Here is a 25765-nt window from a genome sequence, read left to right as displayed (position 1 = left end):
AATACCACATGTGTGATATTGCAGTTTCACAGAAGCACGGGAACATGGTGGGTATTCTAGAGATCCACCTTAGAGCCTTTACTGGGGTTCAGGTTTATTTCCCCCTTTACTCTTGTGGCTTTGCAATGGTTTTAATCCATTTCAAGGCTCAGGTTTGAATCTTGTTCCTAAAACTGCTAAGTTATGGGATGTGGTCAAGCTAGTTAACCTCTGAACCTCAGCTTTCTATCCGGGGAATGGGGATAATAATGCCTTCCTTGTCTATGCCATAATTGTTATGAGGATTAGATGAGTATGTCCAGAATATCACAAACTTGAAAGTGTTCTATAAATATCACTTACTACTACTGCTGTTGTTATCATTGCCACAGCTTGATCTTTAGAGTATTTTTCTGTTATCAGCTGTCATTTATTTCTCCCCTTTTTAAGTACATGTGCCTCCTTTCTTCCTCTAAGTGCACTTGAAGCAGGGTTTAGGTTTTTTTTAGAAGAACTTGTCACTAAGGGAAAGAATGTAAGGTTTACCCTGTACAATGTTGCCCTGAACCTTGATCTTCTAGAATTTTTTGTTATCAGCTGTCATTTATTTCTCCTTTTAAAGGTACATGTGTCTCTTTTCTTCCTCTAAGTGCACTTGAAGAAGAGGTTAGGTTTTTAGGGTTTTTTTTAAGAAGGGCTTGTCACTAAGGATAAGAATGTATAGATCTACCTTGTGTAAAAGTTAATTTTAAAATAATTCAACAACTTTAGTGAATCTAAGATCTTGTGGATATGACCCTCCTCTCCCTTGGCATGGATCATCCCTTCCCTGTTACCTTGTATACATTTTTTCTATCTTTCCATTTCTTGGCCCAGTCCTTGGCACACAGGTATAAGAACTGGACCTGTGATGACACTGGCACAGGGCACTTCCAGTGGGGAAACTCCCTCCACCCATGCAGTAGCATCTTCTTTGAAGTTTATAGTCTTAGAGATTTGACTAGAGCATGGGGAAGTTGAGTGGTTTACCCACAATGGGACTTGGTCTCCTGGTTTTGAGCCAATTTTCTATGCTACTTTTCATTAGAAAGTTAATTTTGCTTTGTACAAATGGCACATTTGTTGTTCATTCATGATGCTTTATAACCCTATTTGGCGTTTTCTTGACAAAGATATTGTAGAGGTTTGTAATTTTCTTCTCTAGCTCATTTTATAGATGAGTGAACTGAGGCAGATAAGGTTAAATGACTTGCCCAGGATCACACAGCTAGGAAATATCTGAGGCTGGATTTGAACATAGGTCTTCTTGACCTGTGCCATCTAACTTCCCTACAAACAGTGTCCAGTAAACATTTAAATGTTCTCTCCTCCTCTCATTTTCTCCTTTTCTCTCTCCTCTCCCCCTTCCCTTTCTCTCCCCTCTTTTTCCTATTCTTCAACTCTCTTCAAGACTCAGCTCAACTACACAAAACAGTTCCTTATCCTATACCCCAATTTCATGGTCTACTCCCACTAATAACTTTGCATGAATTTTGTATTTACCAACTTGTATAACCATTTTCCCCAGAAATATAAACTCATTGAGGACATTCTTTCTTCCTTTTGTCTTCGTATGTCTACTGCTTACCACACTGACACAGCAAGTGCTTAATAAATGCTCATTGAATTGGATTTTACAAATGAGATAACAGAAGCAAAGAGAGCTGTTTTTTATGAGGATGGGTAGATTCTTATTGTTTGGTTGGTTTCTCATCTCTCTATTACAAATGTGGAGACGGAAGGGATGGGCTAAGGGAAGATGATATTTCCATTAAAGGGATAGAATGAGAGTGTATGTAGAATAAACAGCTGGATTGCAACTGAAACAAATGGGTCTCTGAGAGTGTCCCCTGCCTCCCCCAATCAGAGAGGATGATAGACCATTATACTTTATTCTCTGAAATATATGTGTCTTATTAGTAAGTGGAATAATCTAGTCCTATTCTTTTCTTCCCAGTATTATTGATAATGCTCAATATGTGACTAATCAATTCTATTCTCTGGTTTCCATTTCCCCTATCTGCAAGGTCTACGTTATCTCCTAGGATGCCTTTCACCTCATACATCTTATAGTTCAATCAGATGATTAGCAAGCATTTATTAAATTAAACTCACTAGAAGGAAACATTTGTTAAATTAAATTAAACTTGCTAGAAAGACTCATGAGTTTCTTTCTTCCTCTCTCTTTTTCTGTCCAGATAACAAGTATGATATCAAAGTCTACACTGGAGATATGATTGGTGCTGGGACAGATGCAGATGTCTTCATTAATATCTTTGGAGAATATGGTGACACAGGTAATTCCAGGCCATTTCCCGCCCCATGTTTCTCTTCTAATGTCAGCCTGGGCTGGCTTTAGGTAAAACACTTTCCAGCAATTCTGGCCTGGTCCATAAGGTTTGGTTCCAATCTGCATGAAAGGAATCTAGTGTCTGTATGTGGAAAAAGGCAGAAAAGAGGGAAACGATAGAAAATGCTAAACCAACCTGACAAGGAAAGAAATTTCAGGGCTGCATTTTGGACTTCTTTGCTTTATTCTTCAAGTAAAGCAGGTTTCTGTAGTTAGAATGTGGGACATTGTGCCCAATGCTTATATTTCAAATGTGGATTATTCACCTTTCAGAATAAGGTGTTTCTTAACTCTTCTGAAATTTCTTCCTATCACATGACCCAAAGCAAGGCTGGTTCCTTTGTTCCCTGAGGCTGAGCTCACTAGGGGAGTCTTTCTCACTTGACAATGTCAAAAAAGGTATTTTCTGACATCACCTAAATTTTGTGCTTTACTTTCATCTGCAACATTGTGACATTATGACCTAGTCTGCCTGAACAGTTTGAGGATTTAGAGGTTTTCAGGGAGACTGACAATGAACAAGGCAATAGACTTTAATTATGGAGTGTTCTTGGAGTGCAAGAAAGAATCTGAAGTTTAAAATGAGACACTAGGATTGGGAGCAGAAGGTACAGGGGCAGCAGTGGAAGGAGGCAGGTTATGAGGCAGACTATTGGAATCTCTTTTGTAGTGGTCTTTTAGTCCATAACAGAAAAAGAGGTAGGGGTGTGAGAGAGTTCTTTGGATAGATGAACATACTTCCCTTAGATTGGGCATCTCCAGGTCTTGAGAAGCTCTCCATTGCTCTTCCTCATCAATGTGTTGGAGGCTAGGGTTCTTCATCATTTGCACAATGGGACCAAGGCAGGACTCCATGGGGATGGGTCTGTTCTTGCTCAATCTGCTTGGTTTTCTACATCTCATGTCACAATTGGGGAGACACTAGAAATGGAATAGAAGAGGATGTTTTTATGCAAAGTACAGGGTGAGAGAGTGTTCAGATTAAGTCAGCTTGCTGTGAGTGACTATCATACCTTATTGTCTGGAATATGTGATTCCTTCTATGACTAGACCCATATATGATACAGTGGGAAGTTCACTAGCCTTGAAATCCATCCCAGGTGGATTCCAAGGTACACAGCCCAGCTCCAACAGATGCTCACTATGTGATCTTAGAAAAATCAGCTGGCCTCTCTGGGTCTCAGTTTTATCACCCTTGAAATGAGGCTATTGGCCTAAATGGCTTCTAAGGTCTCTGGAGGCTCTGATATTCATGATTTTGTGAAGAGTGTCAGTCAGTCATATTAAAAGCTTTGCTTTAATAAAGCTGAGATAGAGCTATCATGTAGCTGTAGTAAATCCTCTCTAAATCAGATTAAATGAGGGAAAAACCAGTTAATATGGAGAAACATTTTATGTACCTTTAAAGAGATGTAATTTGACTGTTTTCAGAATCCTTGCCTCACTTTTTTAAACTACATGGTAACCTCAGATTTCCCCTTTCTGTAACACAGTTTTTCCTCACCTATAAAATGAGAGGGTTTGGGACAGATGATCTCTAAAGTTCCTCTAAGTCCTATACACTTATTAATACATTAATTCATAACAGGTTACCTTAGAATCATATCTTTCTGAGGCACAGAAGTAATAATACATATGATTTCTCTGCATGTACCACATCTCCCACTAAAGAGTAAGCTCTATGACAGCAGTTACTGTGCCTTATATCTAGATTTTGAAACTCCCCCAGCCCTAGGACACTGCTCTGTACTCAGTCTAGGTCCTTAATAAATAAATAATAAATGGTAGTGATTGAATAGTTTTTAATGAAGTGCTACCGATCAGTGGCCTGATATAATGAGCATTTGCCTGGTTTGTAATTAGTGTAGCACAATTCTTCTGAAGTATTTGAAAATAGTCTGACAAATGATCACAGATTCTATAGAAGGGAAAAGGAAGGGAATAAGTACTTATTAAGCATCTATTATGTTCCAAGCATGTGTAAAGCACTTTAAAATATTATCTCATTGGACCCTCACAACAACTTTGTGAAATAGGTGATATTCTGTTCCCTATTTTACAATGGAAGGAACTGAGCCAAATAGGTGAAGTGACTTGCCTAGGGTTACATAGCTAGTAAGGATCTGAGGCTGGAGTTGAATTCAGGTCTTTCTGACTTCGAGCTTATTGCTTTATTCTCGGTACCATCCATCTTCCTCAAGAGTGAGGTATGAGAGCTGTAGGTTTACTTGAAGTCCACCAATTACTCACATCATCCCTGTCTTTCCATCTCTTGGCTGACAATTCTGCTGAAAGACAGACTACCTCAAGAGACCTCATCTCTACTTGTCCTATCTAGGCAATGAGGTGTTTATGTGTTTATGCTGATCTTGGACCATACCTACCTTCACACCTTACTGAGGATCTGGAAACCTTCCTTTTGGATAGGACTTCAAGAAAGAAAGATACCACTTCCACATGTTTGTCTCTCCCTCCTTCCCTCTTTTCTCCCTCCCTTCCTCTCTTTCCTTCCCTCCCTCCCCCCATCTCTCTCTGTCTCTCTCTTTCTCTCTCTGTCTCTGTCTCTTTCTTTCCCTCCCTCCCTTTTATCCTTCCCTTCTTCCCTCCCTCTCTCTGTCTCTCTTTTTCCCTCCCTCTCTCTCTTTTTCTCTCTTTCTGTTCCTCCTTCCCTCCCTCCCCCTCTTTCTCTTTTTGCCTCAGCTCAGAGTGATTTATTTTTAATAGAACTAAATACAAAATAAGAAAAAAACAGGATAGAAAAAGAAAGACAGAAAAGGAAAAGAAAACAAAACACCTGTCATGTGCCCAGCAGAACATCAGGGAGGATTCAAAATATGTAACAATAAATTTCCATTTCAAGAAAGCATATATAGTAACAGAAGAGATTATATTCATGAGTATCCAGCTTTCCTTTGCTTCCTTGTAGGTTACTCTTTTGTTCTCTGCTGTGTACTTTTTACTTTATTCTTTTTCCCCATTTCATTTCTCCTCACCCTATTCGAAGCAGGCTATAATTAAACTTACATATATTTACATATGCATATATATCTCTTCATATATATTCACACACAGAGACATATATCTACATACATACATACATTGCCCAACATACAAACATACCCACATTATACTCAGACACACCCACATATATATATATATATATATATATATATATATATATATATATATATATATATATATATACTTACTCATATGTAAGCATGCATCTAAAACAATATCAATATGACATATAACAGATTTTTCTCTTGGTTGAATCTTTTAAGTTTGACTTTGTCTAAGATCAATAGACCCTGCTTTTTTTCTAATAAATTCTACTCCTGATCCTTGTTTTGTAGTACTTCTATATATCTCTTATTTCCTATCCCTGCTAACTCTTTTACTTTAATTCTGCTCTTGAATTTGCTTTGCTATTACTTAACCTTTCCCCACAGAGGATCACTCCCTTATCTTTCTCTCCCCCCTTTCCTTATGCTTTATCCCATTCTCATTAATTTATGTGCCTTATCCCACTTCTGTTAATCTAAACATCCTTCTTTACCTCACCTAATCCTCGAATAAGTATCTCTTGTCTCTTTCTTTAGAGTTAGACTGTCAAAACTAAAAGGAACTTTAACACTCACTTAGTCTAGGATATATAACTTTTTTGTTTTTAACAGAATATCTACTTTTCACTTCCCCAAAGGTGAAGACAAGCATAATAGAAAAGGCCAGCAAGAGGGTGAGTTCTGTGCATATAGTGGCAGCTTCGGGATTGTGCTGCTTAACCCTTTGTTGACCAAAAAAAAAAGAAAAAAGAAAAAAAAAGAAAAAAGAAAAAAGAAAAAGAAAAGGTAGAATTTAAGCCTGAAAGATAAGTGAGAGTTGCATAAATCTAGGGTGAAGAGGATAGGGAGTGATTTAGGAGTAGTTAGAGAAAATCAGGGGATTGGACTGTGAACAAAAACATCATCTACATAATACTGAAATGTGGGAAAAATGAAAGGATGTTGGGGGCTAGGATATTAAAAAATAAATTTCTGTTGTTATTTTGACCTTGACAAACACCAAAAAGCATAAAGATTTCCATATACAAGGAACAGAAAAAGAGGATTATGTATGAAATCAAGAATCTCATTCAATACAGTTTATTTTTGCGAACATTTATTCAGTTCATGATGTTAGTTCCAAAGCTCTGACTTGTCTGTTCCTTTTAATTCTCTTTCTAATCTCTTCTGTACATTTTCTTTATATGCTCCACAAATCCTCATTTCTTTCTTTCTTTCTTTCTTTCTTTTTTGTTGGAGGGAGGAGCCATTACTAGCCCTAAGATTCTCCTCTATCCCAAAAAAACTCTTCCCTTTGTATCAAGTTAACATAGTAAAGCAAAAGAAATTTATGCATTGTAGCAGGTCTGAAAAAATGTGTTTCTCATTCTTTACCTCTAGTCTATCACCTCTATGTCAAGAGATGAGCAGAATGCTTCATTCTGAAGTTATAACTCATTGTTGCATTTATCAGAATTAAATCTTTTGAAATTGATGTTAAAGATTTTGTTGTATGCATTGTATAAATAAATTAGTCTTTTATTCTGCTCACTGCACTCTGTATCAATTCTTAGAATTCTTTCCAGATTTCTCTAGTACAAATATTTCAGATTTTTTTTAATGGCACAATAATATTCCATTATATTTATATGCCATCATTTATTTAGCATTTCAAAAATTAATGGATGTTCTCTTAGTTTCCATCTATATGCTTATAACAAAAGTGCTGCTATGAATATTTTGTACATGAGTTCTTTCTGTCCGTCTTTGATTTTTTTTGGCATGTGCCTATTTAAGAAGTGTCCTATCAAAGAGAGGTACAGGCAATTTTGTTATGCTAATTTGTTATAAGACTTTTTGGGAATAGTTCCAAGTTACTTTCCAGAATGACTGGACCAATTCATAGCTCCACCAATTGTGCCTTAACATTCTTCTGCAGTCCTTCCTAAAGTAATTTTCCTTTTCCTTTTTTTTTTTTTTTGAATGGCCAAAAGATATGAACAGGCAGTTCTCAAAAGAAAAAAGTTATCAACAACCAAATGAAAAAACAATGCTGCAAATCACTAATTATAAGAAAAATGAAAATTAAAAAAAAACTGAGATTCTGCCTCACACTCACCAGATTAGCAAAGATGACCAAATATCTTTTGCACTCATATATTTTAATTCATTATATATCTTAGATATCTGAGATTTATTAGAGAAAATTACTGCAGAGGTTTTTCCAAGTTGTTTCCCTTTAATTTTAGCAGCATTGATTCTATGCAAAAGCTTTTCCATTGTATGCAATGAAAATTATTCATTTTATTTCTTATGATTCTCCTTATCCATTAGTCATTAAAAATATCTCCTTTCCTGTTTTTTAATTAGTTCACTATATGACCTTTATCTAGGCCTTATATTCATTTGAAGCTTATTGCGGTATACAGTGTTAGATATTGATCTAAATCAAATTTTTTTCCCAATGACCTTCCAGTTTTTCCAGCAGTATTTCTCAAATAATGAATCTATTTCCTGATAGTTTGGGTCTTTGGGGTTACTGACCACTAACATGATATATTTATTTGATCTTACATATTCTTAATCTATTCCACTGATCAACTTTTTATTTTATTTTATTTAAGTAGGGCCAATACTTTTGATGACTACTGATTTATAGTATAGTTTGAGATAACTGGGCCTCCTTCCTTCCCAATTTTTTTTGTTGTTATTTCCTTGAGATTTTGAATTTCTTCTCCTTTAAATGATTTTTTAAAAATTCTATAAAGTAAACTTTCAGTAGTTTAATTGGCATAATATTGAACAAATATATTAATTTAAGTAATTTTATAATTTTTACTATTTTAACATAGAGCAATCAGGAGCAATTAATATCACTCCAATTATTTATATATGCAAAGATTCTCTCTTTCACAAGTCTATTGGAATTGGCCCCAAAACAACTCATTGTTGAAAAGGGCCAAGTTCATCATAGTTGATCATCATATAATCTTGTTTTTGCTGTATACAATTTTCTTTTGGTTCTACTCACTTCACTTAGCACTTACTTCATGTAAGTCTCTCCAGGCCTTTCTGAAATCATCCTGCTGATCATCTCTTATAGAACAATAATATTCCATAACATTCATATACCACAACTTATTCAGCCATTTTCCAATTGATGGGCATCCACTCAGTTTCCAGTTCCTTGACACTATAAAAAGAGCAACTACAAATATTTTTGCACATGTAGGTTCTTTACCCTTTTTAATGATCTCTTTGGGATACAGTAGAGACACTGCTGCATCAAAGGGTAATGCACAATTTGATAGCTCTTTGGGCAAAGTTCCAGAATGGTTGGATCAGTTTACAACTCCACCAACAATGTATTTTTGTCCTAGTTTTCCCATATCCCCTCCAACATTTATCATTACCTTTTTCTGTCATTTTAGTCAATCTGAGAAATATGTAGTGGTACCACAGAGTCTTAATTGACATTTCTCTAAAAACTAATGATTTAAAGCATTTTTTTCAGATGATTATAGATGGCTTTAATTTCTTTATCTGAAAATTATCTATTCACATCCTTTGGCCATTTATCAATTGGGGAATGACTTGTATTCTTAAAAATTTGAATTAATTCTCTATATATTTTAGAAATTCTTTATCAGAACCCTTAGATGTAAAATTTTTTTCTCCCAGTTTTTTCTTTCCCTTCTAATGATGACTCTATTGGTTTTGTTTGCACCAAAACTTTTTAATATAATCAAAATTATCCATTTTGCATTTCATAATGTTTTCTGACTCTTCTTTGGTTATAACTTCCTTCCTTCTCCCCATATCTGAGAGGTAAACTATTCTTTGTTCTCCTAATTTGCTTAGAGTATCATTCTTTATGCCTAAATCATGAACCCATTTCAAACTTATTTTGTTATAGGGTGTTAAGTATTGATCAGTGTCTAGTTTATGCCCTACTATTTTCCAATTTTCCCAGCAATTTTTGTCCAATATTGAGTTCCTATCCCAAAAGCTGGAATCTTTGGATTTATCAAACAGTAGATTACTATAATCATTGACTATTGTGTCTTATGAACCTAACTTATTCCATTGATCCACTATTCTATTTTTTAGTCAGTATCAAATGATTTTGATGATCATTGCTTTATAACAGAGTAAAATAGTTTCTAATAATTTCTTTGTTTCTTTTTGATTTTAATTTTTCTTCATTTTTGATTTGATTTGGTAATCTTGTTTTCCTCTTCAAAAACAATTAGCTAAAAGTTTATCAATTTTGTTAGCTTTCTTAAGGTTTTAATTTTTATTTGTATATGCAATTTTTTCCCTTTTAATTTTCTTATTCCTTGATTTTCAGAATTTCTATATTTTTGACCAGGAGTTTTTCTTTTTTTAAGACTTAGTTATAAAAATAATTTTTAAAGTTTCTATCAGTAGACTGGTCCATTTTTATGCTAGAGAAGGCCTGGTCATCAGATGTTTTTTTCTTTGTCTTTTTTCTTATATGCCTATTTACATATGCATGTACATAGGGGAACGGAGATTGGAAAGTGAAAAAGACAACTTTGAAAAGGGGGCAGAAGATAAGTTCACACTGGATGCACCAGATTTGGGGCAGCTGATAAAAATCACCATTGGCCATAACAATAAAGGTGGATCTTCAGGCTGGTTCCTATCCAAGGTGGGTTCTTAACACTTGTCAATAACTGTTGACAAACTACAAGAGAATTTTTATACTTTTTGGCATAATATAATGTTCAAGATCTTTCATAATTTGAGTAAATGAATGGAAAAGATGCCTTAATGAACACTTATAATGTACCATGCAATGAATATTGGCAATGCAAATACAAAATTGAGACATTCTGTAATCTCAAAGCATTTACATTTTTAAAAAGAAAGACTACACATTTAGGAGGATGGTATTTGAAGATGAGTGTTTGGGTCCAAAGAATCACAGGGATGGTGAGTGAGCCATACTGCAATCAATTAACAAAACTTTTCTAGAAGTCAAAGATAGTATTGATTTGTTTGTGTTTTCCAGATTGAGGGAGAAAACTAAGGATAGGGGAGAAGGTGGGGGAAGTGTAGAAGCAGAGCAAGGACAGGATTGGGCTAGATGGCTGGGTGGAATGTGAAGTATGTATGGCCTGATTTGAGATTGGTTAGATATTAATCAACAAGCATTAATTAAGTACTAACTATGTGCCATATACATTGCTAAGTACAAGGCTAAAAAGATGGGAAAACAATTCATGTCCTCAGGGATCTTAATTCTAATGAGAGAAAAACACATGTATATATGCATATATGTTATATGTATATATATAATATATATATATAATATACATATTTGTATATATATGCATTATATATATATAATATAAATGAATGGTTGAAGTGTGAGGATAGCACTAAGAAGCACCACATTCTATATGAAGCTTTTCAAAATTCTTCTTTCTATCAGTCTCCTCCATCTCCAACTACCTTGCATTTCACTATCTTCTATTCATTTGTATTTATTCTTTTTAATATTCATTATATACAAACACACACACACACACACACACACACACACACACACACACACACACACAGAATCTACCCTTTCTGATTAGGGAATGAAAATTTATCTTCTCTAGGACTGAGATGATTCATTGTAATCCATCAGTTTTATTGCTTTTTAGTGTTGTTATTTATAAGGGTGCAGCTAGGTGGTGTGCTGAATAGAGAGTCCGGTGCAAAGTCAGGTAGACTCTGCTTTCAGAGTTTCAAGCTGACTTTAGACACTTCCTAGCTGTGTGACCCCAACATCATCTAATCCTGTTTGCCTCAATTTCCCCATATGTAAAATGAGTAGGAAAAGGAAATGGCAAACCACTCCAGTATCTTTGCCAAGAAAACATCACATGGAATCCTTAAGAGTTGGACATGATGAACAGCTGCAATAGAAGAAGGAATTTCCTTAACTTAGTTTCCCTATATCAATGAAATCACCTGTGTAGAGCCTATTCTTATTTTCTATATTGCGATATCTTTTCTCTATGAGGTGGACCAACAGACAATTACTAGTATATGAATGTACATATACACTTTTTAGCAATCAATATCAACACACATTCACAAAGGAAGGTGAGCACTTGCAGTTAACAACATTGTTAAATAGGCAGGATACCTTCATACATCTTTTTGAGAGGTGATACATTTTTAAATGAATTGCAGTAGTCACAGTCTAATGAGTCTGGCACAAATTGGCACCTGAGATGGACCTTGGAGGAGGGAAGGGATTCCAAGTGGCAGAAACACAGAGAGAATGCATTCCAGTATGGGGAGAATAGATGGAGGAAAGAGAGAATGGGATGAGATTGGGGAGCAGTGTAAGTGCAACAAAAAATATGTGAAGGAGAATAACATGAAATAATTTTGGAAAAGTAGATAGGACCCAGATTGTTAAAGGCTCTCAATGCCAGCACAAGGTGTTTATATTTTATCTTATAAATAGTGAAGATTTGCTGAAGAATTTTGAACAAGGGGGTGATTTGTTAAAATCTTTTGAACAAGGGGGTGACTTGAGTAGATTTGAGATTAGGCATTAACAAAACTATAAAAGTAGAAAATGCTGACTGCTTATGAGATGTATCTCTAATGATGAAGCTGGATTCTAATAATCCAGTATCCTAGGGAGGGGAGGAAGACAGTATACAGCTGGTCTAAGGACAGGTGTTAAGCCTTCATCGGCCTTAGGGTTTGTCTGTTTTCTTTGCTGCCAAATGAACTGGGAACCATTCCAATTCCTAGAAGAGCCACAAAGATTAATTAATAAATCTGCTATGAAATTATATATTTTCTCTTTATTTGTTTATCCCCCTGAATATATCCTTTTAGTGCTTAGAAGTAAAACTTTAAAGGATAATTCTTTAAAAAGATTTTTAATTTGATTTTATTTTTAGATCCCAATTCTTTCCCCCTCTCTCACTGAGAAAGCAAGGAAAACAAGACCCATACAGATATGTATAGTCATACAAAACAGATTTCCTCATTAACCATGTCAAAAAAATTGCTTCTCTATGCACTCTGAGTTCATCAATTCTTTATCTGGAGGTAAATACTATGTTTCTTTTCTTTTTCTTTCTTCTTTCTTTCTTTTTTTGTTGCAATTCTTCTACACACATTTCTACAATTCTGTTGCACAAGAATAATCAGATCAAAAAGGAAAAAAAATGAGAAAGAAAACAAAATGCAACCAGACAACAACAAAAAAGTGAAAATACTATGTTGTGATCCACACTTAGTCCCTACAATCCTCTCTCTGGATGCAATAGATGTTAGGTTTCATCATTAAGGACTTTGGAATTATAATTGATCATTCTGTCAATCAGTAATGCTAACTTTTTCAAAATTGATTATCTTCATGACATTGCTGTTGCTATATAAATAGTTTTCCTGATTCTGCTTATTCCATTTTATATCAGTTCATAGAAGTCTCCCCTGTTGTTTCTGAAACCATCTTCATTGTTTTTTATAGTTCAATAATTTTCCATCACATTCGTTTGCCCTCACTTATTCAGCCATTCCTCAATTGAACTTCTTCGTTTTCAGTTTTTTGCTCACAAAAGAGCTACCATAAATATTTTTGGACATAATGGTTCTTTTCTTTAATTTATCATTTTGGAATGTAAACTTTAGAGCAGTGTTGCTGGCTACAAAAGGTTCCATGTTTATGGATCAAAATAAAGGAACTCAGGGAACCTCTTCCTCTTCTATAGGCAAAACTGGGGGCAGGCTAAAGAATGAAGGTGAGAACAGTGATAAACTAGAAAGAGGCTTCAAATGACCAAGACCTTGGGCTCATTAGGGTGGGGATAGGGGGTTGGGTGCTAAGTAGAATAAGTCATATCAAATAATTTTCTAAAGACATGATTTTGACCTTGAGTAAAGAGGCCATAAGATCAGGAGGACAGTATCAGATAAGGATGAAAATTTTCACTTCTCATCTCTGAAGTCTACCTAATATAGCTTTCATTTGTGCTTTCTTGCCTCCTGGGTTGTTTACAGTTGGTCATGGTCACCATGTGCTGGGGCGGGAGACAGGAAAAATCCACTTTTATAGTTCAAATCTGGCCTCAGATGCTTACTAGCTATGTAACCTTGGCCAAGTCACTTAACTCTTTTTGCCTCAGTTTCCTCATCTGTAAAATAAGCTGGAAACAGAAAATCCACTCTTTGCCAAGAAAACCTTGAATGGAGTCATGAAGACTCAGACATATTGAAACAAGTGAACAATAACATCATCATGTCACTCCTCAGGTTAACTGAGGCTTCTCAAGACTTAGGTTGTTGACCCTCTTTTGCCTCATCTAGACAGCATCTCACCACGAATAACAGCTTTTTTTGAGGAGAGACTTCAGTAAGAGCCTATTAATGCCACTCAGGTATATTAGCATCCTCACTTACTTGATGATGCTCTCTTTCAGCTCCTCCATTCATGGTGTTGAATGACTGATAATTATATTCTTTGGTTTTACTCTCTGCATATCACATTCTGCTAGTTGACTTGTATAGCACAGTCCATTTTTCAGGCTGACTACATTTCCTGACTCTAGTCAAAAGCTACAAGGGCGCATGGTTTTTATAGGAAGATTTGAATTCAGATCTCTGGGACTTAAGGCAATAGCATGAGCTGGTGGACAAAAACACTAATAGAGTCTTTAATCTGCAATAATAGAGATGTAGTGTCCAGGACCAGGTGGAGTTACTGTATTCTGTCTAATTAAACTGCCTCTGGAGAATTGTTTTCAGTTTGAAATTCTACATTTTAGCTCTTCTACCATGCATCATTTTGAATTTAGGTATGTTTTAGCATTAATATTCCCCTGTCTGGAGATCCCAAACCATGCAATCATGGTTATTTGAAGATTTTTTGAATTATTGATTTTGAAGCTTTATCTGACAGATATTTACGCCAGTTGCTTCCCCAATTCCCACCCATAATGCTGTTGGCCAGAATTTGCGTTGTGAAGGGAACACAGGAAAGTCTATCTATTCTGTTCAATGACATCATTTATTACCATCCCTTTCTGTCTCCACCACTGCAGATCTCCAATTGTGGGGGAAATGAAAAGAAGCTCTTGTTGGAGTTCAGATGTGATGAAAGGCTACCTGTCTCAGGCTCACCCTCTTTTCACAGGGTGCTTGCTGTTGGCAGGAACCATTGCGGGTCTGGGCTATGGCCAGTAGTTTTGTGAATTCAAAAACTTAATTTTACCATTTCATTGATGGCAAGAAGTCTCCAATAGACAGATTCACTATCCAAACCCACAGAGACTAACCTGCAGAAGTGGATATACCTGCCTTAGGAATTCTTTATCTGGACAGGATCATCCTGGTGGGCAGATCCACTTAGAGGATTAAATTACAGATCAGAAAGTTGTTTGGTGACTTCTGAATTAGAGCAAAGGGAGATGAATATTTTAGAGGATATTTCTTTCAAGCAAAAATCAACTTCCCATGTACAAAGATGGCAGAGGTATGGGTGGATTTCAATTTGGCTGAAAAAAAATGAGGTTTTTATAAATTCTATATGTCAATCACATGATCTGGTAGCTAAAAATATATCTTTAACCTGCAATAACAGAAGTGTAATGTTCGGGGCTGGGTAAGAAATAGTGTTATTATACTCTATCTAGTCAAACCACTCTGGGGGATTGTGTCCAGTTTGAGAGTATCCATTTTAAAATGGATACTGACAAGTATCCAGAGGAAGGCTACAAGGATGATAATGGACCTCAGGATTCTGCCATATGAGCACTCATCGAAGGACATAGACTTAAAATCTAGCTTTGCTGCATGCTATTTGATGGCCTTGACAAATCTATGAGCCTCAGTTTCCTCACCTAAAAAAAATTAAGGCCTTTGTATGAGATGACCTTCAAGATTGATCCCTTCTAGGTTTAAATACTCTGAAATGGGGACATCCAGCCTGAAGAAAGAAAGCCTGGATGGGGGAAAGAGGGAAGAGAATGGGATCCATAAGAGCTATTTTTCCCCCCAAGTATTTGAAGGGGTTTGGACATGAAGTAAAATAGCATAGTGGAAATAGGGCACTGGGTTGAGAATCCAGAGGAAAATTTGTATTCCAATCCTGCCTCAGAGATTTACTAGCTGTGTGACTCTGTGTAAGTGACACAAACTCTGTGCTTCAGTTCCTTCATTTGTAAAATGAGAAGTAGATGGATTCATTAATCTAGGTCCCTTTCAATTCTCAATTTATGATTCTATATCTCAATAAGTTGTTCTGCTAGATCACAGAGGACAAAAAAAGAACAACAGATTGAGGTTGGAAAGTAGAAAAATTAGGCTTGATGTCAGAAAAAAAAAACCCCGACCATAAAACTTCTTAACAAATCTTTCCCAAAATAGAACAAGCTGCCTCTGGAAGCAATAGGTCCCCCTTCTTTGAGGTCTTTGAACAATGATAGGATGACCACTTGTCAAGGATGTCATAAGAAGGGATTCTTGTACAGGAGTGGATTGGACTCTGAGCTCCCTTTCCACTCTGAGATTCCGTGACTTGGTGATATATATTTATACAGCTTGATGAATGGCCCTTCTCTACTCTAGGGATATTTCTGTCTAATGGAGCGGGACTGATCTAGAAACAGAGCAGCCTCTTCCCTGGGCAGTGCCGGAGACGCATTCACGAATGCTACCATATAACTCATTTTTTTCAGTGCTCCTTTTCTGTCACCAAATGCTTTGGTCACTGCCATATAACCTGAGAAAGAACATATTGCAATTAATCTATTATGTCTTATCTTGCATCAATTACATTTCAGAGATAACATCTTCCTCACAAGGAAAGGAGAGGTCCCTTTAGTACCTCCACAGACCATTTCTCAGGGTAGCTTATTTTTAGGTGAATCCTTGTCCATTTTTACTTTCAGAAGGTGATATGTTTTGATCTTGTCACTAAATTCTAGGGATCCAATCTATTTTGAGTCTGCAGCTACCTGTGTTTTGCCCAAATTACTCTTCTCTACCCATACTGGTCTCCAGCCAAATTGGACTGTTCTCTCCCCCATCCTAAACACTGCTAAACTCTGCTAACTTTACTCAATAATTGGTGTAACTCTTTCCTGTGCCTGCTATGTCATCTCACCCCCTCATTTCCTGTTTTTCCTGTTCCTCCTTCATAAGCCAAATGCCATCTCCTTTAAGAAACAGGGTACGGTAGAAGAGAATACTGCACTTGAAGTCAGAGACCTAGGTTCTAATTTTGGCTCTGCTATTTACTGTTTATGAGAGCTTGAACAAGTTGTTTAACCATTCTTAACTTCAGTTTTCCTAAATATAAAATAGGAGATTGGACTAGTTGACTTTGAAGATCTCTTCCAGATCTAAATCTGATTCCCTAAGATAATGTCTTTCCCTCTGTCACATATAGCACTTAATTTTGTAGTTCCTGAATGTGATTGACATGTAATAATACAGTTATCTTTGCAGATAGCTTCTTATCTCTCTACTAGGCTGTAAATTTCAGGAGAGTAAGGACTGTGTTTTACCTAATTTTAAAAAATCTTTCTTAGCACCTAATAGTAGCATACTACATACCAGAGGTATTAATGTTTATTGACTGGCTAAATAATTAAGTGGAAAGCAAGTTAAAGAATATATATGGTAGAATTTTAAAATCTCAGCTCCCATTTCTTAAACTCAAGTTTTGTGGAAAATGGCAAACCAAATTCCTCACATTAAGTTCTTGTTTATGGAGAGGAACACTGGTTTAGATAATAGAAACAATAGATAATTAAAAATCATTCACATTTGGCTTTGCAATGCATAGCAGGAGATATATGTTTTTTTAGTAATAGAATTACCCTTATAATGATGCTTTGCTTAGGCTAACAATAAAATGAGTTTGTATTTCCAGAGCACAGAGCAGAAAGAGGTAGGTCAAATGCATCAAAGGAGAAACCTGACTAGGAGTCTTAAACATTCACCACAGATGATCCAGAAATGGATAATTAAGAGTTGACTATATTCTCTTCTTCCTTCCATTTCCCCCCACCTTCCAGATCATCATCGAAGACATTGGGAACAAAAGAAAATATGATTTCCCACTTGACCGATGGCTGGCTCTAGATGAGGATGATGGCAAAATCCAACGGGATATCCTGGTGGGAGGTGCTATAACCACAGGTAAAGACTGAGAACAGAGGGTCGCTGTTAGTGTAGAACCAGAATCTTTGTCATAGCTACCATCTCCTGAGAATCAACAAACAGGTGAGAAAGCCACTGTGCACCATTCAGTCTGCCTTAACATTACCTTGCTCATCCTGGCTGCCTTGCCCCTAATAAGTGATTGGCAGAACAGTCAGAGCATTTGCATCCCAATTCAATGTTCATTCCATTATACAATATGAAGTAAACATATTCAATTTGAATAGTTAAAGATACTGCAGAATGTGAATTATTTTTCCCCAGCTGAGACGAAACTGAAGGACTCTCCATTAAACTTTTTAGTAGGTTTTTGAGTTATATATAGCTTGATTTAAACTGTCTATGGGTAGCCACTGCCTCCATTGTGTCTCAGCCAGGTCTATATAGGATTGGGGCCACTCCCAACCCCAAGATTGAAGTGATAACCCAAGCCATACAGTCAGGATAAAAATTTGGTGCTAAGGAAGAGGTGGACAATGTTCATTTCTGTGCTACAAGCAGAAAGAGAAAGGTCAGGGTACCTCATATCTTGTCACAACTGTAGTGATTATCATTCAATCAGTCAATATTTATCAAAAACCTACTATTACACATTCGAACAGGATTGTTCTAAGCTGGAGATAGAAAAAAAAAGGCAAAAAATAGTTCCTCTCCTCAAGGATCCCCAATCAAATGGGGGAAACAACAAATAAAAAAGTATAAACTATGGACAAGATAAATAAGAAATAATTAACAGAGGAAAGGTACTAGAATTAAGAAGGTTGAGAAAGGTTTCCTGTAGAAGGTAAGATTTTAGAGAAGACTTAAGGAAGTTGGAAAGATCAGGAGATAGACATAAGAAAGGAGAAAACTTCATCTTTTCTTCTTCACTCTTCCTTCTCTCTTCACAATCTGATTCTATCCTACTTATATAGACTTATTACACATTAATCCCTACCACCTATTCTATACCCATCACCTCAATTCTTCAGGAGGGGAAGCATGGAATAGGAGAGGACACTTCAAGACTTGTAGAATTCTAGAGCTTGAAGACACCCTAAAGATTATCAAGTCAATCTCCTCCACCCCATTTTACAAATAAGAAAACTGAGCCATAGATAAAGTGAATTGTCCAAGATCACTTAGATAGCATCTAAGACTTAAATCCAGCTCCTCTGACAACATTCGAAGCTCATTAGTTCATTTAACAAACATCTATCAGCTGCCTGCTATGTGTAAAAAAAATGCAAGGATTTGGGAAGGATATGAAAGTAATAACAACACAGTTGCCTGTTCTCTAAAATGGAGGATGCCTTGGCTTCCAAGGAGGAGGGGAGCATGATGCAAAATTTAATAAGAAGAGTTTTTGTTTGGCCGCTTTGCTTTCTACATCTCTCCTCTATCTCCTAGCTCAATCTCTCCTTGACTTTCCCGGATCTCACTGTCCTCTGCTTATCCCAAACTCCACACTGCAACATTTCCCTCAGACTTTCCCTACCTCTCAGCTCTAAAATCACCTCTCCCCTGCCAATCAAAATGTATATTCCCTTAAGGACGGCAGTTCGATTAAATTGCATTGCAGGTTTTACATTCTGCGGATTTGGCTTGCAGCCTGCTCAGCCCAGCTCCTTGTCTTTCTCCTCCAGCAGGATCTGGACATTGAAAAACACTAACTGCCAGGCTTTACCTTTTCTATTTCTCTTTCATCAAGAGAAGGTCTCTCCTGACCCCTTAATCTCCTAATTAGAGCACTAGTACCAGCTTCCCAGTGAAGTTACCAATTTCCTTTTCTTTCCTAAAGATTAAAGAAGGGACACCCATAGTCTGAGTGTTCTCCCTGAGCGAATTGCCCATCTTTATATTCTGGTAAATGGAGAGACAGGGAACTCTATGATTCTGGGGTCAACTGAACTCAAGACAGTCTATTTTAGCTGTACCATTCATTCTGGGGCTCACCCATAAGCATCCTCTTTTCTGTCTGTATGCCAATGACTGGTATAAGTGGGGTATTCCATTTAATCCTTAATGTTTTGGACTTTTTGAATCTCCATGCTTATATGTTATAGCTCTACCTGATTTTAGCAGAAACTAAAGTCACCTTGAAGAAATGCTTGTTGGCTGTTATTGTTCTCTGACTCAGTGCTCATTCTGGAAACAAGGATGCTATTATCTTCATTCAATTTAGCAGATAGTTAAAAATGCCTAGCATTCTATGTAAAGCACTGTTTTAGGCACTTTTTTTTTTTTTAAATAAAGGCTAGATAAGACATCACTTTTACACTCATGGAGCTTCAGTCTAGGTGAAGGGCATGGTAGATAAAGAGATAACTATAATATACATAAGTTTGCATAAATACCTCAGAAAGATGCAAAATCATGTTGGGGAGGGGAGGGAATCATTTCTTAGTGGAGCACTAGGGAAGGCTTCATGCAAGAGGCAACCCTTGAGTTAGTTTTTAGGAATGGGTAGGAATTCAGAAGAGGAAGAAGGAGAAGTGAAAGTAATCCAAGAATAGGGAATGACATAAGTAAAGGCAAAGAGGTGGGAAAGTATAGATTGTATTTAAAGGATGTAATTCACTTTGATTGGCCCATAGAGCATAAAGTAGTAGGGGGCAAAACTAGGAAGGTGAATACTTATTCATACCTTTAAAGAGAGCTTTAAATCCCTGGCAAAGTAATTTGAAATTTCTATGATAGGTAATATAATTACTGAGATTTTGAGCAGAACTGTGATATAACAATTTTAAAAAATAAAGATAATTAGTGTAGGAGTGATGTGAGAATAGATTTGAAAAGAAAGAATTGCATTGGGAAAACCTATCAGAAGGCTGGAGTAAAAGTTGAGGCAAGTGGTAATAAAACATCATAGTAGGATGGTAACAAGGGGAAGAGAAAGGGGAGAACAATTGTGAGCCATATTGTGAAGAATGAATTGATATGACTTGGTAACTATTTGAGAGTTGAGGGAGGAAGAAAAATCAAAGATAACACCAATATTTTGAGAATAGGGTAAAAATGATGTAATTTACAGAAATAGTAAAATTAAAAGAAGGAATAGACTGAGGTAAAAAAAAATATATATGCATATATATAAATTGCAAAATTGAGTTTATATATATATATATATATATATATATATATATATATATATATATATATATATATATATATATATATATATATATATATATATAACTCAATTTTGCAATTTTAGAGATGCCAATGGGATTTTTAGATGTCTTTTAGGTAGTGAAAGTATGGGGCTGAGACCAGCAAAAAGAACAGGTTTAGATATAAAACTCTGGGAATTAGGTGTGGATATGATAGTTAAAGCCAAGGAGATAGACAAAATTGCCAAGAAATAAGTTGAGATGATGGCCAAGGGACAAAGTCCTAGAGGAAACTCACTTTATAGGAGTATGAAGAAAATAAAAAAGGATTAAATTGAAACATTTGTAAAGTGCTTTACAAATCTTAACACACTACATAAACTCTAGCTTTTATTATTGTTACCATTTTTATTATTGCTGTTGTTTTGTCTTTTGTTTTCAAAAAGGACCAATGATGTCAAAGGTGATGTCTTGAGTCAGACATGAATTGGATTTAAGTGAAGTCAGAGTTGTACAAAGTCATCAGCTTCGCTCTCTCTTCTTGGAAGAGAGAATTAGACAAGGAGTAGAAAGATTGTCAGATAGCAGTGAAGATATATATGAACTGTAATGCTGGAGAAACTGAGGCAAGATAGAGATTAGAGAGTTTTTAATAATTTATTTGAAAGGGAGAGATTGTGCTGGGGGCATATGGCACCCAGGGCTGATGTCCAAAGCATCCAGCAGTTAATGTGTGCTTCCCCTGAAGTATATATACACACATGGCTCCAAACTACCAGAGGGTAGACTGAGGCAGGGGCGGAGTCAGCGCACTGAGAGAGGGAACAGACTATCCATCCGACTGGACATTCTGATAAGATAGGATCAAGAAGAACAATGACAGGATAGGGGATAGGACCATAAATTCTAACAAACTGGGAGTTAAGGAGGTGTCCAGCTTAGAGCCAGGAAGTCTGGACTCCCTCTTATCTTGAGTTTACACATTGATAATTTATAACCTTAGAGTAAGTAGCCCTGAGTTATATTAGTCTTAATGATCTGGAGGTGGGGTTTGCAACTAAGGGGATTGAAGTAGAACAATTAAGGAAACTGAGGCAGGACCAATTAGGGAAACTGAAGCAGAACAATTTGGGGAAACTGAGGCAGAACAATTAGGGAAACTGAGTCGGGACAATAAAAGGGAACTGTGGCACAACAAACTTGTGCTATAAATTTGTGTTGAGTGAAATTAGTTTGATTTCATGATTTTAAATGCTAATAGTATAAATAAAGTCTGCGTGGAATTGTGGATAAACAGTATAACTCTACTCTTAAGTGTTGTGGCAAGTATTTGTATATAGCTTTAGTTTATACATGGGAATTTACAGCATAGAAATAGCCTAGAAAAATGCTTTTATTGTAAAACTAAACCATTTGCTTCAATAGTGCAATTTTGAGGGATTATGATATAATTGCAAGTGCATCTTGTATGTAGAATTCATGAGATAGATTTTTTTTTTTAAAAAGTAATTGCTCAAGTTTATTTATCACTTCTTTCCCTCTTCTATCAGTGCCCCTAAGTACTCAGAAACGTTGGAGAAATTCAGTGGTTAAAACATTATTTGAACAATATTATATTAGCTCTTTAGGGGAAAAGATCCCTATAAATTTTCTTTTTTTTTTTTTAATTTTTTATTTTATTTTATAATTATAACATTTTTTGACAGTACATATGCATGGGTAATTTTTTACAACATTATCCCTTGCACTTACTTCTATTCAGATTTTTTCCCTTCCTCCCCCAACCCCCTCCCCCAGATGGCAAGCAGTCTTATATATGTTAAATATATTACAGTATAATTTAGATACAATATATGTGTGTAGAACCGAATTTTTTGTTGCACAGGAAGAATTGGATTCAGAAGGTAGAAATAACAGTTTACATTCATTTCCCAATGAGATAGATTTTCAATAGAAACTCTTGACTAAACCAAATTTGATATTTTATGATAAATAAATCTTACTTTGATTCCTCATTGTGAGTTAGAGATGATTCTAGTTTTGTGAAGGCTATTATAGTGAAGTCCAAACCTGGCCACTCTGTTATTTTTATAGACAATATAAACTATGGGTTTCAAGAACCAGCCTAAGTTTGGAAAAGACTGATCACCATGGGAATATATTTTTTTCATCATATTATTAATGAAGATCTTGTATCTGCTAATAAGCATTTGTTAAGCACCTATTAGGCATCAGGCACTATACTAAGCTCTAGTGATAAAATACAAAAAAGAAATATAGTCCCTGCCCTCAACGAGTTTATGGCCTACTGGGGAAAGACAATTCACAAAAAGAAAACTGAAAAATCAAAAATGTCCAAAAGGAATTCAGTTAGATAGGATATAAGGAGATAATCTGTCCTAAAATTTCACCTTTTTGGAATTCATAGTTTTCTCCTTCCAATTAGAAAGTATCAATAAAAATATAATTGGGAAATCTTTAACAAAGTAAATAAATAAAAATTCAATAAAATATAGATATTACACTTAAAAACTAAGTCAATAGACAGTCCACAGAGATCTTTATATATGGATAGTGTTACTGTCCCCTTCCTCCTTTTCTATTTGAGTTTGACATCACTGATGCAGAGCTTAGAACCCAATTGGGAAATGTACTTTTCTTCAGAAGGAAGTCCAGGGAATACTGTAGTACTTCATATCCCTGGCATCAGGTGATTTTTTTCCTTATTTCTTGGGTATTTGTATCATTTTCAGAGTCAATAATTATATACCTCAGAAAACTGCATTTTTTGCAAGCTTATTTACAGAAGCCTATAAAATGGAAGTAGTCTCTCAGTTGCAATGTAATGATAATTAATAAAGATAACTTCTGTGGTATCTTTTCCCCTGCAATATTGTCTCATGCTAAGGCTGTGTAATCCACTGTGCATGCTTCAAGATCACAATGATTGCCCAGTTAATGCTGCTATAATCTGTGCTGTGAAATGTTCCATACGCCTTGTTCTGAGATCAGTTTCTACTTATCCCTGCTAAGGAGGGGCACAGAAGCCTCTTGTGAATGAGCTAGTATATAAATCTAGGAACCAGTATCCTAGGCATTGTACCATTCCAACAGCCTGACTAAATGGCTTGTCAGCATATTTTCTTGGATCTTACAGGGGAGAGGCAGGGTTCTTGCATCTGGATTTTGCTATTGTACCAATCCATTTAAACACAACGGAAAATGTATCTGCTGTTGTTGAGGGGAAAAATGAAGAAAATTGTGAATTTCCAATGAACAAAATGTCCTTCAACAACTAGTTACATGTATCAGTGAACTGTACCAACTATGCTAGAATAGAAGCCTATGTGGCACCTTATATTTATTTTAAGTTCCTTGGGAATAAAAAAACATCAGATCAAGGCCAGTCAGTTATATACTCTTTTTTTTGCTAGGGGAAAAAAGGCTTTTGTAAAACTTGACCTTGTCCAAAAATGATCAATGAAAAAATCATAGATGATATTATTACTGATTCCTAAACAATCAATCAGTCTTCATCAAGGAATCACCCTTTGATCAGCATCTTCCACTTGCAATTTCTCTTGTTCATGTAATTTTTTTTAGTAGATTCTCCTTTCTTGGATTCCAGAGATGGAACCATATTTTGATGATATCTTAATTGTGATATCAAGAGAGTATAAACATATGGAAAGTCATTGGGAAGTTCTCCCTGGTCTCAAAGCATCAGGTATCTACATGAAAAAATATATAACATTGGGATTTAAGGCACAATGTTGTTGGGCTTCTGTGTCACTGCTGCTGCTGCTGTGGACCTATCCTACTATCTTTAAGGTCCTTGCAGGTTATGTAATCACAAAAGAATGGATTTTCATCCACTGCCTTGGAACTCAAGAAATGTCACATTTTTGTAGAAGGGAAGCATGGTAGAATTTTCTAAGGTAGCCTATTCTTAAAAAAGGATGTTCTTCATCCTATATCTTCTTCAGATATAGACGAATTTTTCAAGAAGTTTAGAAGGGCAAATGATGAAAGAGATGGGAAATAATTGAAAGGGGGAGGACAGATGGGATAGGGTAATAAACAAAGGAAATTTTTTTGAGGATTGGGGAAACCCCACCAGCAGAAGGTAACTCCTTGGCATGTTCAAGCAGTTATTGATAGGTGATCTTTTGCCAAGACATTACAGTGAACACAGCTGTTCTTTACTTGCCTCTGATTCACTTTATGGCATAGGATAGCCAGATTTCCTTGAAGTCACTGACCACTTATTTCTCAAAGACACTCTTGTCTCTAACATGGAGCAGAGAAAGAGCAGTGGACTTGGAGATTAGAGGACTTGTCTCAAATCCTGGCTCTCCCATATACCACTGGAGTGACCTTGGGCAAGACCATTTCATTTCTTTGGGCCCTTATTTCCTTATCAAAATAAGGGAGTTGGAATAGACCTCAGTTTCTCAAACTGTGTTTTGTGATCCCCAAAAGGGGTCTTATAACTGAATGTTGAGGTTGTAAAATTATAATTATCAATAAATTTGGATTTTATATATATATATATATATATGTGTGTGTGTGTGTGTGTGTGTGTGTGTGTGTATGTATACACATACATACATACATCTATATACCTGGAATCATGTAAAAATTTCTTGAGTTAAAAGAAGTTATAAGTGGAGGAAGTTTAAGAAACCTTTTAAGTAGAAGTTCTTAATATTTTTGTGTGTCCTGGATCCCTTTGGTAGTCTGATTAAGCCTTGGGACTCCTTTACAGAATGACATTTTAAAGTACACAAAATAAAATATATAGCCTTACAAAGAAAAAAAATATTAAAAGAGTTATTATAATATACATTTAAAAATACTCAGGTTCCATTGCTCTAGAGTGATGATTCAATAACTTACACATAGTGGGCTCTTTATAAATGTTTGTTGAATTGAATTGAATGGAATTGAGTCTACTGAAAGAAACAACTGCTAAAGCAGTAATGAAGCCCTCTCTAATAGCAAAATTACTAGGAAGTTCCTTCAGCTATCTTTATGACTTTGGAGGT

At 35.8% G+C, this 25765-nt stretch overlaps 1 protein-coding gene across 1 annotated transcript in view; it reads left to right on the top strand.

The window, feature by feature from the left end:
- The window catches only part of LOXHD1 (lipoxygenase homology PLAT domains 1), a 158951-nt gene that overhangs the window by 82879 nt on the left and 50307 nt on the right, over positions 1–25765 (top strand). The window contains exons 5-7 of the mRNA XM_074280182.1: positions 2217–2315; positions 9939–10087; positions 17481–17604. Coding sequence (XP_074136283.1) covers positions 2217–2315; positions 9939–10087; positions 17481–17604 — 372 coding nt within the window. The remainder of the gene's footprint in view (positions 1–2216; positions 2316–9938; positions 10088–17480; positions 17605–25765) is intronic.

Source organism: Sminthopsis crassicaudata, chromosome 1 (genome assembly GCF_048593235.1).
Source record: "Sminthopsis crassicaudata isolate SCR6 chromosome 1, ASM4859323v1, whole genome shotgun sequence".
In the NCBI taxonomy this organism is placed as follows: domain Eukaryota; kingdom Metazoa; phylum Chordata; class Mammalia; order Dasyuromorphia; family Dasyuridae; genus Sminthopsis; species Sminthopsis crassicaudata.
This window is presented reverse-complemented; position numbering and strand designations above follow the sequence as displayed.